This window comes from Nyctereutes procyonoides, unplaced genomic scaffold, assembly GCF_905146905.1.
Source record: "Nyctereutes procyonoides isolate TBG_1078 unplaced genomic scaffold, NYPRO_anot_genome, whole genome shotgun sequence".
NCBI lineage: Eukaryota > Metazoa > Chordata > Mammalia > Carnivora > Canidae > Nyctereutes > Nyctereutes procyonoides.
Window position 1 is genome coordinate 3234920 of NW_026575028.1, and position 16539 is coordinate 3251458.

Below are 16539 nucleotides of genomic sequence, written 5' to 3' on the forward strand. Positions count from 1 at the left end.
AGAGTAAGTTAAATAAAACCCCCAGCCCACAGAATTTGTATTCTAATTGGGGCTTCAGATGAATACTGGAAGGCTGCGATAAAAGCCATGAAGAAAAATAAAACCATAAAGGAATAGAAGTGTGTGCACACTAAAAAATATTTTAGAGGGTAAGCATGGAAAGCCCCTCTGAGCAAGTAACATTTCAAGTACAGACCTGAATAAACTGCATTATGGAACAATGACATATAGCAATTTATTCTCAGTGCAGTGTAGAATGTAATTGTTAAACCAGTTTACATTTACCTCCTCCACATTAACACTTACACAGATATGTTTAAATACCCTTAGGCTACAGATTGACACTGTAATTGACAGTTATAAATACAGTATTGTATTTTGATATAAGCATGGGATGGGATCTGGGATCAGATAATAACAGAAATAACAGAATGCACCTTCTAGATATGTAATTTTGGGCTAGCTTTCCTGGGCTTCAGACCTTTATTTACAAAATGTTGATTAAGAGCAGCATTTACCCACTTCCCACCCCAAGTTGTTGGAAAAATTAAATTATGTAACATATGCAAAGTGTTTAATGCAATGTCTGGCACAAAAGAATATATATTAATATTTACATTGCTATCACTCACTATTTGTATGACAGTGCACCACTGCGGGGTCAGACATGTAGCAGTGAATTAATCTACAGAGGAAAAAAGAAACCTTTCCTTGAGGGGCTCAGTTCTAATGGGGGGACAATAGTTAATATGAACATAATAATTATTATATTAATAAAACAGAGGTAGAGTATGATGAGAACATAGAAGAGGGAATGATACTGGCATGGATTTCTTCCAAGAATCCTAAAATATTTCTGGTAAAGAGTACCAAGAGGCTGAAGCTACTAATGATTACTTCATATAAAATTTGCCTCACCCCTTCTGTGACAGGAGGTCAATAAAGTTCTCAACTTAAACACACTTTTTCATGAATATGGTCTTTGACCCTCTGAAGGAGATCAAAATCCATCTGCTTCAGTGCAATTACTACTTCAATGTTTACTGATTACTGACAGAATGATATACATAGTAGATCTGGGATGGAAACCAGAAATACGGGAGTGGTAAGGACACTGGCTGGGCAATGTCAAGCTCCATCCCCTGGAAGTTACATTTAGCATCCAGATACCATAGCTCTGAATTGTGCTTATGAACACCTGTGCTTTATATTGACTTATTTTATGAGTCTGTTAGCAAGATATGTCCTAAGGTATTAGAAAAGCCTGAGAGTAGTTATTTTTGGGGTTTGAGAGTACTTAAAAATTTTTAATATAAATGTAAGCTAATACTAATTATTCCTTCACTTTATTCCTTTTCAGGTTACAAAGATTTCACAGGACTGTTCTGCTTGAAAACGGTGGGTTCTCAATGAGAAAGGACTCATGAATTAGGAATTGTCCTGAAAGGGCATCTGAGTGGCTCAGCTAGTTAAGTGTCTCCCTTTGGCTCAGGTCACGATCCCAGGTCCTGGGGACCAAGCCACATCAGGCTTCCTACTCATTGGGGAGCCTGCTTCTCCCCCTCCTCCCTGCTCATGCTCTCTTGTTCTCTCTCTCTCCTATAATAAAATAAATAAAAAATTTTTTTAAAGGAATTGTCCTAAAACATCTGAGGTATTAACAAGTGAAATCATGATTTGGTTTTCCCTATGAAATCTCAGAGAATAAAGTCAGAGTCATCAGAGGGTAAAAATTATGGTGAAATGCTTCAATATAGACCTAGCCTCACAATAGAAAGAGTTACTTATAAAATAGTTGTTTAGACATTACGGCTATGAGGGGCACCTAGTTGGCACAGTCAGTTAGGCATTCAACTCTTGGTTTGGGCTCAGGTTTGATCTCATAGCCCTGGGATGAGCCCTGCATCGGGCTCCACACTCAGTGCAGAGTCTATTTGAAATTCTCTCTCTCTTTCTTCTGCCCCTCCTGCTTGTGCTCGTTCTCTCAAATAAATAATTACATCTTTAAAAAAAATCACAAATACGAGATTTTTAGGAACAATGGAAATGTATGTATATAGATGACTTTCTTGAATGCACTTATCCTGGAGTTTTGACTCTTTCTAACTGGTAAAGTCATTGTTTCCAGCTCTATTTGTACCAAGTGGTTTTACTCACCCTATAAAATGTATTGCTTTTATATGGGTATCAGTTCCTACTTACTACCATTCATTTTCATTTTAGGATAATTTTGTTAATATTTCAGAGGTTGCCTTAAGTTTCATTCCTCTTTTGCAAGGTAAATTCAACCTCCCAAACTTACATAATGTCTAACTGACTATATTTGGGATTCCTTTAATTACAAGTCATTTAAAATAAATAAATCTTAAAAAAAAAAAAAAAGTTAAAAAAAAGGGCAGCCCCGGTGGCGCGGCGGTTTAACGCCGCCTGCAGCCCGGGGTGTGATCTTGGAGATCCAGGATCGAGTCCCGCATCGGGCTTCCTGCATGGAGCCTGCTTCTCCCTCTGCCTGTGTCTCTGCCTCTCTCTTCGCTCTCTCTGAATGAGTAAATAAATCTTAAAAAAAAAAAAAAGGTTTAAAAGTCATTTATTCTTCAAAATATTATTAAGTGCCTAGAATGTGCTATGCTATCAACACAATATGTATAAACAAAGACTTGATAAATCAGGCTACAGGACAATATCTTTTAAGACACTATGTATTTCATTCTTTGTGTTCTTAGTCCCTCTCCACAAGGGAAGCTGGCTATAGGTTCAAACAGTTTAACAACAAGAGGAGGAAGAAATACAATTTGTTGAACATAATAAATGTGGTATATCAACACAATGGAATATTATTCAGTTATAAAAAAGAATGAAATGCTTATACATGCTACAACATGGATAAACCCTAAGAACATTATGCTAACTAAGTCAAAGCATAACACAAAAGGTATAATGGAAAACAAAGTATAATGCAAAAGGTCATATATCATATGATTCCATTTGTATGAAATGTCCACCACAACAGGCAAATCAAATCCAGACACATAAAGTAGATTAGTAGTTGCCAGGGGCGCTGTGGAAAGGGAAATGGAGAGTGAATGCCAATAGGCATGGGATTTCTTTTTGGGGGTGATGGAAAGGTTCAGTATGAATATATTTTTTAAAAAACTGAATTGTATACCTTAAATTATTTAAATGATGAATTTTATGGTATGTGAATTTTACCTTAAAGACTGGTGAAAAACTGGGGCACCTTGGTGGCTAATTAAATGTCTGCCTTCATCTCACATCATGATCCCAAGGTCCTGGGTTGAGCCCACATTGGGTTCCCTGCTCAGTGGGGAGCCTGACTTCTCCCTCTCCCTCTGCCTGCCACTCCCCCTGCTTGTGTGCTCTAACAACAACAACAACAACAACAACAACAACAACAACAAAGTTTAAAAAAAAGGAACAAAAAACAGTGAAAAACTGAAAACAGGTAGATACTATACTAAGAATATGGAAAAGTGACTTTGGCCTTTCTTGGTTCTATTAAATTAACATGAAAAACTTCTCTCATTTAAGAGGATTTTGAGCTTGAATCTGCATTTGCAAATAAAGATATATCTATTAGCGTAGTGTCTCAAATTGTCTTTTATTAAATATTGAAGTAATTTGGTTTTTATTTTTATAAAATAATTGCTTATATAAATTTTTATCTGATCTTATGGTGGTTCTTAATAGTCTGAAGCCAAAGAACTCTGAAACACTGGTTTTAGCTCTAAGCTTCTAGTGAACTTCTGAATTAATAGTGTTTGAGCAACTTTTGAATCAACAGTGTTTAGCTATGTTTTTCCCCTACTCAGCCTATGAGTCAATATTTTTCATCATTTAATCATATTTGCTGGGTTAAATAAAGAACAAGGATAAAATTTATTATTGGTCACCTATATAATTTGCATTTAAGAGAACTGGTACTAGGGCACCTGGGTGGTTCAGTGGTTGAGCATCTATCTGCCTTTGGGCTCAAGTCGTGGTCCTAGCATCCTGGGATCGAGTCCCATATTGGGCTCCCCACGGAGAGCCTGCCTCTCCCTCTGCCTGTGTGTGTCTCTGCCTCTATGTCTTTCATGAATAAATAACTAAAATCGTAAAAAAAAAAAACAACTGGTACTACCATATAATTTATAACTTGAGTTCTCTAAGTAGCAGTTATTTTTATACTTCATTTTATATATAGAAACCTAAAATTCCGGGCAGCCCGAGTGGCTCGACGGTTTAGTGCCGCCTTTGGCTCAGGGTGTGATCCTGGAGACCCTGGACTGAGTCCCACCATTGGGCTCCCTGCATAGAGCCTGCTTCTCCCTCTGCCTGTGTCTCTGCCTCTCTCTCTCTCTCTGTCTTTGTGGGTCTCTCATGAATAAAAAAAAATCTTAAAAAAAAAAAAGGAAAGAAACCTAAAATTTCATGATCCATTGAAACATTTTCAACACCAACTTTGATTTAGAGAAATAATAAGAATGTGAATTTGCAAGATTAATCAGACTAATAGAGACAACACAGTTGAGTGTCTCCAACAGCAGCGCCATTGTCTGCTGGTACGTAACAAAATTTCCCCCATCTCAAAATAGAAATATTAACTAACTAATAATACTAACAAAGGAAACTGGTATGACTGAGAGAGAGCAGAGAATGCTCAAATATATGGCTATAGCTATCTGATGTGTATATTGCATCTATCTAGTCTGTTTGACATTAAAAAAACATTCAGCACTGCTTTCAAGTAAATAAAGGATACTGATTCATAAACCCTTGTGTTTAAAATCCAGAATGATCACCTCAAGCAGTAATACTGGGCTTCAGATGTTATTTCTTAGGCCAGTACCAGTATTAAGTATGGCCACTGAAAAAACTTATATATTAAAACCTCTTATGTTTTCATCATAGAATTAAAGTAATAGTTCTACTTTTGACAGAAAAGTGCCCACAAATTTTCAGAGCTAAAAATTTAAGAACTAAAAATTTAACTTGCATGCACTGAGATTCTCAGGTCTACTGTTAAGTGCAGAGGCAAACAGAATTCCAACAGAGAAACATTTTATCACTACTTTTACAGATGAGTAATTACTTACACAGATCTCTTCAGTGGAGAATTTTTTTTAAAGAAGTTCTGGTGACCTGTGTTTAGAATAGCAGTCTACAGCTATTTCTGTTAAAAGCCCAAATAGTACATATTTTAAGCTTTTGGGACCACATAGTCTTCCAGTTACTCACTCTGCCACTGTAATACGTGAATACAAAGATAATACAGAAACAAATCAGCGTGGCTGTGATTTATTACTTTATTTATGGACACTGAAAGGTTGACATGACATGGCATATTTTTCTTCTTTTTCCCCAATCACTTAAAATGTAAAAACTGTTCTTAGTCCTTTACCACAATCTGACTGGTGTCTTTATAAGAGAAGACACAGATGAGAGAAGACCATCATGTGAGACAGAGACTGAAGTGCTGCAGGTGCAAGCTATGGAATGCTAAGGATTGCTAGCAAACCATCAGAAGATAAGAGGCAATGGAAAGTTCTCCCCTCCATGTGTTAGAGAGAACATGACCTTGCTAAAACCTTGATTTGGGACTTCTGGCCTCAGAATTGTGAGACAATAAATTTCTGCTGGTTTAAATCACCCAATTTGTGGTTCTTTGTTACAACAGTCCCTGAAAACTATGCTCAAATACTTGGACCAATGATAGTTTCCTGTGTCTCTCTATACACCAAATCTTAACTTTTCCTTGAAAGTTAGGTTAAAAAAATGTAATCAATATGAGTGCACATGGTGAGTTAACTTTACTGTAATAGGATATGATAGAATAAATGATTAAATTCACATATTTGGATTCAAACAAGGATCTGAACCTATCAAAACAACTGGGTAGTTCAGATTTAATTCAATATTTTAATTTGACAACCATTCTATCATTTCTAGCAAAATCAGGAGAGTTAATGAAACAAAATAAAATCCAAGACAACTTTTTAAAAAATGGCAAATTACCCTTAAGTAAAAAAATAAAAGTAATTCACTTATAAAGTTTTACTTATTCCTGTAGTTAACTTTTAAAAATAAACTCTTACTGGTTATTTTCCTGAAAATGTTGAGAATTACATGTTAATCTTCTCACATATACAAACTGTATAAATTACAATGGGAGTGGACCTGACATATCAGGAGATAGGTCTCTTTTTTCTCACTAGAAAATTCCCAGAAGCCAACCACACACAGTCTTTTGTTTTGTTTTGTTTTCAACTTTATCCCTAAATTCTATTCATTAAACCAAAAGTCATTTTGTTTTTCAATTCTTTCTTTACAAGAATTTTCTTACAAGCATACACCCACACTGCCAAGTCTTATATTTGCTTGTTTGTTTTAAAAGATTTTATTTATTCATGAAAGACACGGAGAGAAAGGCAAAGACACAGATGGAGGGAGAAGCAGGCTCCTCTCTGGGAGCCCGACGTGGGACTCATCGCTGGACCACGCCCTGAGCCCAAAGCAGACACCCAACCACTGAGGCACCTAGGTGTCCCAAGTCTTAAGTTCTTTTACTAACTATGTTTGCAGATTAAATTAGCTTGTATATAGAAAATCCTAAGGAATCTACTAAAGAACTATTAAAACTAATAAATTCAGTAAGTTTGTGAGTCAAAATCAATATGCAAAAACCAGTGGTATTTGTAATCAACAATCAAAAATTGAAATAAACTCAATTCCATGTATAATAGAATCTCTCCCAAAAATATATTACTTAGAATAAACTTAATTAAAGAAGTACAAGACTTATACTCTGAAAACTATAAAACATGACTGAAGTAAATTACAGGTCTAAGTAAATGGAAAAACATTCCATGTTCATGAACTAGAAGATTCAGTATGGTTAAGATGGCAAGTCTCCAAACTGATCTATGGATTCAATGCCATATGTATCAAGATTCCAGCTGAACTGTAAAAATTGACAAGCGGAATCTAAAATTTATATAGAGTTGCAAAGGATCAAGAAGAGTCAAAACTTGAAGAATAATTAGAAGGACTCACACTTCCCAATTCAAAACTTACTACAAAACAATGGTAATCAAGACATATAGATCCACGGAACAGAACTGAGAGTCCAGGAATAAACTCATGTGCCTATGCTCAACTGATGATCAGCAAGGGTGAAATCTTTCAATCGAGAAGTAATGGTCTTTTCAATAAACGGTGCTGGGACAGCTGGATAATTGTCACAAGCAAAAGAATCAAGTTAAAACCCTTACCTCATATCATATATAAAAATTATCTCAAAATAAATCAAAGATCTAATTACAAGAACTAAAACAAAACTCCTGAAAGAAAACACACCTGATCTGAGGTTTGGAAATAGATTTATTGATATTACCAAAAGCATGAGAAAAACATGATAAACTATGTAAACTTGGCCTCATCAAAATGAAAAACTTTTGTGTTCTAAAGGGCAATAATAATATATCGACACTCTTAAGAAAAGACAACTTGGGTGTTTGGGGTATCTGAGTCAATTAAGCATCCAACTCTTGATTTTGGCTCAGGTCATGATCTTGGGGTTGAGAGATTAAGCCGTGTGTTAGGCTCCGCACTTAGTGTGTGGAGTCTACTTGAGATTCTCTGATTCTCTCTTCCTCTCTCTCAAATAAATAAATCTTTTTTTTTTTTAAAAGGACAACTGACAGAATGGGAGAAAATAATTCAGAATCATCTATCTCATAAAGGATTTCTATCTAGAATATACAAAGAACTTGCCCAACCCAATAATAAAAAGAAAACCCTATTAAAAAACAAGCAAAGGATATGAATAGGCATTTTTCCAAAGGAAAAAAAAACCCTGCCAATAAGCCATCATACTATAATTACAACTGTCTGCTTACACATTTATCTTCTATGTTAGAGTTAGTTTTCTGAAGACAGGGAATATGCATGTTACCCATCTTTAATTTACCTAATGTCAGGCTCTGGACTTGGCATGTAGCAGGGATAAAGAAAATGTTGCATGTATTTGCACTTGAGACTTATTTTAAAATTCTTTAGGATTAATTCAATTTTTGAACTCTTAAGTAAAAATCAATTACAAATAAAATGCTATGATTCAGGGGATCCCTGGGTGGCTCAGGGGTTTGGCGCCTGCCTTTGGCCCAGGGCGCAATCCTGGAGTCCTGGATCGAGTCCCGCGTCGGGCTCCCTGCATGGAGCCTGCTTCTCCCTCTGCCTGTGTCTCTGCCTCTCTCTCTTAGTCTATCATGAATAAATAAATAAATAAATCTTAAAAAAAAAAAAAAAAGCTATGATTCAGACCAGTTAAGAAACTCAACTCAGAGAAGGCAAAAATCATTATGTAGTGAAGCCCATGAAATAAAATTTTGTGGGGAAGTCTGTTAAATCCAGTATAAAAACTGACTGGATAGTAGAAGCGCATGCACAAAAGGTAAATAGTGTGTACAAATGGAGAGGGAAAAAAGGAAAGGATGTGGCATGTGTGCAAGATGATAAAGAGGACTAGCTTGACTAAAAAAAGGTGTTTAGATAAAATGAGGAACAGCAAACATTATAATAAGAACCTGTACATGCTTTCATAAGCAAACTGATTTTATATAAGTTCCCTATAACAAAAAGAAATAGCAAGAAATTTCAACTAGTTCAAGTGAAGCAGAGAAACAAATTCATAATGTTAACTACTTCAGGATGATAGTGTAAGGAATGAAGCAAGGAAGACGTGAAATCAGAGTTCTGACAATGGAAATGAAGTCTGTATCTAAGAATTATTCTGAACCAAGAACCTGATAAACAGAAGATGTGAATAAAAAACAAGGAATCAAACATACTTCTTGAGGTTTCAGGAATTCTAAATAAAATACAAGGAGGAATTATCCAGTGAATAATCCATCTACTCCATCCTACCCCAAAGAAAAAAGTGATAATGTAAATTATTAGGCATTGGGGGAAGAATGGAGAGTACTGAATACTTGTCAGAATTATCCAAAGGCTAAACAAACTACATTTATGACACTTCTCCTGCCCTCACCTAGCCTGAGAAAAAGAAAGTAGGGGGCAACAGATGTAGATTAAGAGACATAAAAATAAAGTATCTTCTGTGGACTCTGATGCATCCTATTTTGAACACTGACTGTAAACAGACATCTCTGAAACAACAGGGCCAATATCTTAATAGGTTAGGGTATATAGATGATCCAGAAATTATTGTTATGCCTTAAACCCTGTGGTACTTATAAATGATTTAATAAATTCATAAATCAATTTTAAACCACTTAGGGAAAGGTCTGTGAACAAAGCAACTTGAGTTAAGAGCATTATTTTTAACTCAGATAATATGTTTTATGGTTGGAGGGAATGAGAACTTAGATGAATAAATAGAGGTTTGAAAGGTAGTAATGAGAGCATTTTTAAACATAATATATCTCAAGATTTAAATGAATGCAAGGAGGATCCAGAATATACTGGTATTTCTTTGATCTTTATTTTTGTGCTCACTAAATCAGGAGCAATAAAATCTTTCAACTCCCTCTTACCCCAACACCTGAGTGTGCATTCTACTATTGTTTCCTTTTGCATGGTTTGATGATATCCAGCTTGGCATTCCTTCTTTGGTGTGACTTAAGCTCACAGTTAAGGGAAGACTTACACTGGTCACTCGACGGTAGATCTGCGCAGCATTTTGGCACTCTGAGTAAGGGTATTCCGATGTGGCCATCTCAAGCATGCACATTCCAAAAGCGTAAACATCAACAGATTCATCATATTTTTCCTCATACATCTCAGGGGCCATGAACTCTGGGGTACCTTAAATTAAAAGAACAATTCAGACTCAACGTGAACAGAGTAACAAATATTACTCACTTGGGGGAGAAGCCAAGGGGATGACCAGTAAAATAGAAGAAAGTGAAAGTGGGGGAAAAGAAGAAAGAAGAGTGGCAGGGAAGAGGAAAAAAATCTTAGTCTCTTCCACCAAATATCTTATAAATCTTCTGCTGCATGGCCTTCATGAAAGAAACTGAACAGGGTCTAGTGTCTATTTAGTTGCTATTTCAAATGGATTACTGTTATACAATGTCAAAATAGAGACTTGGTTAGGAGAGAAACTGATATAACTCATAATGAAAACAAATGGAAGAAAAAGTAAGGGATTAGCAAGAAATATAATGGCATCTACCAATAAGACAGGATGGGTTAAAAAAGATCAAAATACTTGTCTGCCCCCTACTGTATGGTAGCTGTAAGATTAATATTTATAGCTAGTCTTTGGCCATTAACCTGATCAGTTTTACTTTTAGGAAGGCCTTGCAGTGGAAAATCCAACATTCAATATGTTTTTAAAATAGTAATAAAGTGTAATTGTCTATAAAGGCCACTCCCCAGAGCCCCTTTCTTCACATACTTACCATACTACCTGCAGTACACAAATAAGCCTACTGCAGATACAAGAAATATAGTGAAGGACATTTTACAGATCTTGCAGACAAAAAACAAATGCATCACAGAGAACTCAAATACAAACTGAATTATGAGTGTGTGACCCTATAGACCAGGTTTTCCAATGTTTCCAAAGAAATTAAGTTTGGATACCTCATATTGTGGGACATTTCCAAGAATGGAAAAATAAATAGATCCTAGTATGTAATATGATCTAAACAAAAAAGTGGGGGGGGGCACCTTTCTTAGGTTAGAGATTTTTAAGGAGCCAAAGGAAATCAAAGAAATGTTTCCTTTTCCTGTAAGGAAGGCAAAAAGGAAACTGAGCTTTAAATAACTCTTCTCCAATTTTTCTTGTTAATCTATTGTAAGAAAATTGAAAACTAGCATTCTGAATCCAAGTTACATAATATTCTAAGGAGAACACTATAAGAATGTACAAATTACTGGTGTTCTATGGTTTTCTATTAATACATAAAATTCTAGTGCACTTAAAAACTAATGGTTTCCTTGTTGTAACCACCTGTGGGGGGAGAACAGAGTATTTGTGAAGATTTCACGTTTTAAAATTGTCATAGCCTCTTCAGAGAGTGAAAGTTTATCAAAATAATAAGCATTAAATTATTTTTCCAGCTGCAACTTTCTAACACATAGCTGAAAGTCTGAAAGGCTAGCCTTGTTCTTTAGATCAGCAATTCTCAATAAGGGGTTGATTTTGTTATCCGGGAACATTTAGCAATGTTCAGAGATCTTTTTGGTTGTAACAACTGGGGGAGAACTGGAAAGGGGATGTGCTCTTGGCATCTAAATAATCTTACAATGCACAAGAAAGCCCTTACAACAAAGAACTATTCAACTCCAAATGCCAAATAATACAGGGCTGAAAAGCCCTGTTTCAGATATATCTTCTGAAGAACAGGAGTAAGAAAAGTTAAAACCAAGCTTTCATAATAAACTCATATTTTCACTTTTTAAAATAAAGTCTTAACAGGTAATTACTTTTGAACACTTTTTGAATACATATTTAACATTTTTTTATAAACTAAACTACATATAAATTCAATTTCTTTTATAAGAAAGTAACTCTATATCTATTATACAAATAAGTATATAATACTAAATATCAACAGGATGACCCAATAAGAATGATAGTTACATAAGGTTTTGTCAACAAAGTTCACCTTACTTCTCTTCATATGATTCTAAAAGCATATAGAGAACTCCACATCTCATAAGTAAAACTGATCACTTCCTGAGTTCAAGCTATGAATTTCTGAAGGCTTATTTCACATAATAAAGGCTCTGACAGGGTCAGGTTTCTAAGTAAAGAGTATCAGAAAACCAGTTAGGATGCAAGGTACACCTGAAACATACCTATCACACTCTTGGCAAAAGAAGCCCGCTTCAGGGTTGCCAGACCTAGGTCTCCAATCTTGACTGAGCCTGTAGGGCCAGTGATAAAGATATTGTCACACTTAAGATCTCGGTGAATAATAGGTGGAGTTCGAGTATGAAGAAACTGAAGTCCTTTAAGGATCTGACGGCACCAGCTTCTTAGAACTTTGATCTTCATCACCTTAAACCTTTTCAGGTACCTAGAAAAGGCAAAGTACACCAAACAGGTTATCAATGATATGTGTTTACTGCTTTGAAGAATTCCATTAAATTCTAGCATATCTGAGATGGGAATATCAAATTCACAGTATTAAGATTCAGTAACCTTAAAGGTTAGTGATACTTTTTTAGCAAGGGTAAAGGGGAAAGGATAATAAGTGGTTGGCAAATGAATTTTAATAACAAAGCACAAAAAAATGAATTGCTTAAAATTGGGTCAGTGCTAAAATAATTTAGAAGGTAAGAGGTAGAGAAATAAAAATAAAAAATAAAGTGTGGAGTTTGACTTCTGATTAAGTGGAGTAATTCTTACTGGACACAAATATAATTATAAACTATAGTAAAAAAAATATAAGAACAACTACTTCAGGTCTCTGGAGAGCAATCAAAATTATGCATAAATTGGAAGGGAGGGAAAAAAAGAGTACTGCTTGAGCTTCCCAGTTTCTAAATCATTACACAGTTGAGGGAAGGCTCCAGCTTGACTGCACCGATCAGTTTAATTCTAAATAAAAGCCTCTAGCCTTATTATTAGCTGAGAAATAGGATGACAGAGGTCAAGATGACCACAGAAGCTACGACAGTGCTGTCCAAAAGAACTTTCTTTAATGATAGTCTATTCAATATAGTATTCACTAGACAAATGTGAATATATTTAAATATAAATTAAAATTTAAAATTCCATTTTTTAGCTGCACTAGCCACATTTTAAGTGTTCAAAAGCCACATGTATTAAGTAGCTACCATTTTGGATAGTACAGATTATAAAATATTTCCATCACCAGAGAGTTCCAGTGAACAAGCAGAGATCTAGAAACAAAAGGAAATTCCAGAAGGGGGGGTAAAGAAGGGGACCCTCAAATCCTGCATATTCATTCTGCCCAAATCTCTGGTTGACCTTTGAAATATGTATATGTGGAGCAGATTCCAAGTTGCCCAGCTAATGCTAAAAAAACAGAACAGAGATTTCTGATGCTACCCACTGCAGGAAAGATAAAGTTTGTGGATTGGCTTCAGATGAGTATTTTATCTGAAAATATTCAGAAATATGAAGATATAAAAAATTATATTAGCCTCTTAGTATCTTTAAAATATGCAAGCCTAATTAAAGAACAACATAGAACACTGTATTAGGACCTACAGAATACACAAATATCACATACATAAAAATTATAGCACAAAGAGCAAGTATTAGGGACACCTGAAATTTTATCTGTGCGAGGTTCCTTTACATGAAATTATACAGGATCAACCTAAAGTTTATTATGAAAAGTTAAAGATTTTAACAATTGCTCCAAAGCAATTGCTTAAAAAACAAAAAACAAACAAGCAAAAAAACAACACAAGGAAGCTTTAACTGAAAAGCTAAAACAGGAATTAAAATGAACTACCTCTGGAGGGTGAGGGAAGGGCTGCCTAGGAAGAGCCATAAGGGTATTTTACTAAGATAATAAAAATGTTCTATACACAGAATTTTGATTACATAAGTGAATGCCTTTGTCAAAACTCATAGAATGATACCACTATGATTACACTTTTCATTGTATTTAAATTTTATTGTAAGGAAAAACAAAGCATATAAATATGAGAATTTTAATGAAACAAATGTTACACTTGAAGCATTACTGAGGTCTACAACTTATTTTGGAATGAATAAAATTAAGATAGATAGGTGAATGATTAGATGGACTATTTGGTAAAGTAAATGCAGCAAAAGTTAATAAACTACAGAACCTAGGCAGTAAATATGTGTATGTTCATTGTGTGGTTCTTATAACTTCTCTGTATAATTGAAAAATTCTATAATAAAAATTTGGGGAAAAGTTGAGTCTGGCTTGTATCTCTTTCACATTTATAAAATGATCAAGTATATAAAATATGATAGATAACTATATATTAACCTTGTATAACTTCATTAAGTTTGTTTAGAATCATTGAAATTTTTCTATGTGAACAATTACATAATCTGCAAACGAGGACAATGGTATTTCTTCCTTTCCAATCTTTATGCCTTTTACTAGTTTTCCCTGCGTTTATGCCTTATTGCAACGAGTGGCCCTCTGAAACAATAATGAATGTAAGTGGTTAAAACAAACATTTTTGCTTTGTTCCTAATCTCAGGGAGCAGTGGTTAAGTTTGACATTAGCTATAGGTTGGTGGATGTTGTTTATCAGTTGGAAGGAGTTCCCTACTATTCCTCGTTTGGCTAAGAGTTTTTAGCCATGAACAGATACTGAATTGTCAAATACTTTTCAACATATTTTGAAATAATCATATGGCTTTTCTCCTTTATTGTTAATGTTATGAATAACACTGATTCATTCAATTTTAAACCAACTTTGTAATCCTGGGATAAACCCTCTCTGGTACTGATGTATTGTGATTGCTGGATCCAATCTGCTATTATTATTTTGTAAATGATTTCTGCATCAATATTCACGAAGGACACTGTTCTTTAACAATTTCTTTTTTGGGGTGTCCGGGGGGCTCAGTTGGTTAGGCAGTTAAGCATCTGCCTTTGGCTCAGGTCCTCATCCCAGGGTCCTGGGATCAAGCCTCACACTGGACTCTGCTCAGTGGGGAGCTTGCTTCTCCCTCTTCCTCTGCCTGCCACTCCCCCTGCTTGTAGTCTCCCTCTCTCTCTCTCTCTCTCTCTGTCAAATAAATAAATCTTTAAAAAAATTATTTTTTATAATATTTTAGGTTTTGGTATTAGTGTTATGCTGGCTTCATAAAATGGGACACACTATTCTACCTTTATTTTTGAGAAAACAACACAGTGGATTTTCCCATTTTGTATTAAGATAAGATATACATAAAATTTGCCATTTTAAAGTTCACACAATTATGAAATCATTGCCACCAACTATCTCCAGAACTCTTCATCTTGAAAAACTGAAATGACATACCCATTACACCGTAACTCCCAAGGCCCCCTCCCTCCTTGGGTTCTGGCAACCAGCATTCTACTTTGTTTCTATGAACTGACTACTCTTGGTATCTCAAAGAAAGTGAAATCAAACAGTATCTGTATGTAACTTTTTGTTACTGGCTTATTTCTCTTTGCATAATGTCCTCAAGGTTCACTCACATTACAGCATGTGTTAGAATTTCCTTACCATTTAAGGCTGAAAAATATTCTACTGTGCGTGTATATTCATAATACCCCCCCATATTTTGCTTATTCATTCTTTCCTTGATGGACATTTGGGCTGCTTCCACCTTTAGCTATTGTAAATAATGCTGCTATAAATAGGAGTATGCAAATATCTCTTCAAGACCAAGCTTTCAATTCTTTGGGTATGAACCCACAAGTGGAAGTCTTGGATCATGTGGTAATTGAGATATAACTGACATGTAACATATTTGTCTCAGATGTACAATGATTCAAAATGATCTGTATACATTGCAAAATGATCATCACAGTAAGTCTAGTTAACATCTATCACCATACAGTTACAGGTTTTTCTCTTGTGATGAGAATTTTTAAGATCTATTCTTAGCAACTTTAAAATACATAATACAGTTTTGTTAACTATAGTCACTATGCTGTACATTACATCCCCAGGATTTATTATTTTATAAATAAAAGTTTGTACCTTTTGACCACTGTCATCCATTACACACACTCAACCCCTGTCCCCGCCACGTTGGTCAATCACCAATCTGTTCTCTGTGTTTATGAGTTCCGTGTTTTGTTTTAGTTGGGTATTTTTAGTTTTTCTTAGAGGTCACATATAAATGAGATCATAAAGTATTTGTCTTGCTCTGACTTATTTAACTTAGCACAATGTCTTCAAAATCCATCCACATTGTTACAAATGGCAAATTTTCCTTCTTATTATGGAAGAACAATATTAATAATACATTGTATATATACACCACATGTTCTTTATCCATTCAATCCACTGATGGTCACTTAGGGTACTTCTATGGTTTGGCTGTAAATAAAGCTGTAATGAACAGGGGGTACATATATCTTTTCAATTAGTGTTTTTATTTTCTTCAAGTAAACATCCAGAAGTCAAATTGTTGGATCATATGGTAGTTCTATTTTTAATGTTTTGAGGAACCCCCATATAGTTTTTCTGCAATGGCTGCACCAATTTACATGTCCACTAACAGTACACAAGAGTTCCTTTTTTTCCACATCCTTGCAAACATTTGCTTTCCTCGTCTTTTTGCTAATAGCCTTTCTGAAAGGTATGAGATATCTCAGTATGATTTTGATTTGTGTTTCCCTAACGACTAATGATGATGATAATCTTTTTCATGTATTTGTTGGCCATTTGTATATCTTTTTTGGAGAAATGTCTATCCAGGTCTTTTGCACATTTTCGAATAGGATTGTTTGTTTTAAATGTTGTTGAATTTGGGGAGTTCTCTATCTGTTCCAAATGTTAATCCCGTTTGAGTTATATGACCTGCAAATATTTTCTCCCTTTATGTGAATTGCCTTTTTATTCTAT

The 16539-nt window shown here is 35.0% G+C and overlaps 1 protein-coding gene across 10 annotated transcripts in view; it reads right to left on the reverse strand.

Moving 5' to 3' along the window:
* The window catches only part of WNK1 (WNK lysine deficient protein kinase 1), a 147268-nt gene that overhangs the window by 57057 nt on the left and 73672 nt on the right, over positions 1-16539 (reverse strand). For all 10 annotated transcript variants that reach the window (XM_055315334.1, XM_055315333.1, XM_055315339.1 and 7 more), the window contains exons 3-4: positions 11830-12050; positions 9668-9825 (exon numbers count right to left, since the gene is read on the reverse strand). In XM_055315334.1, the coding sequence (XP_055171309.1) occupies positions 9668-9825; positions 11830-12050 (379 nt within the window). The remainder of the gene's footprint in view (positions 1-9667; positions 9826-11829; positions 12051-16539) is intronic.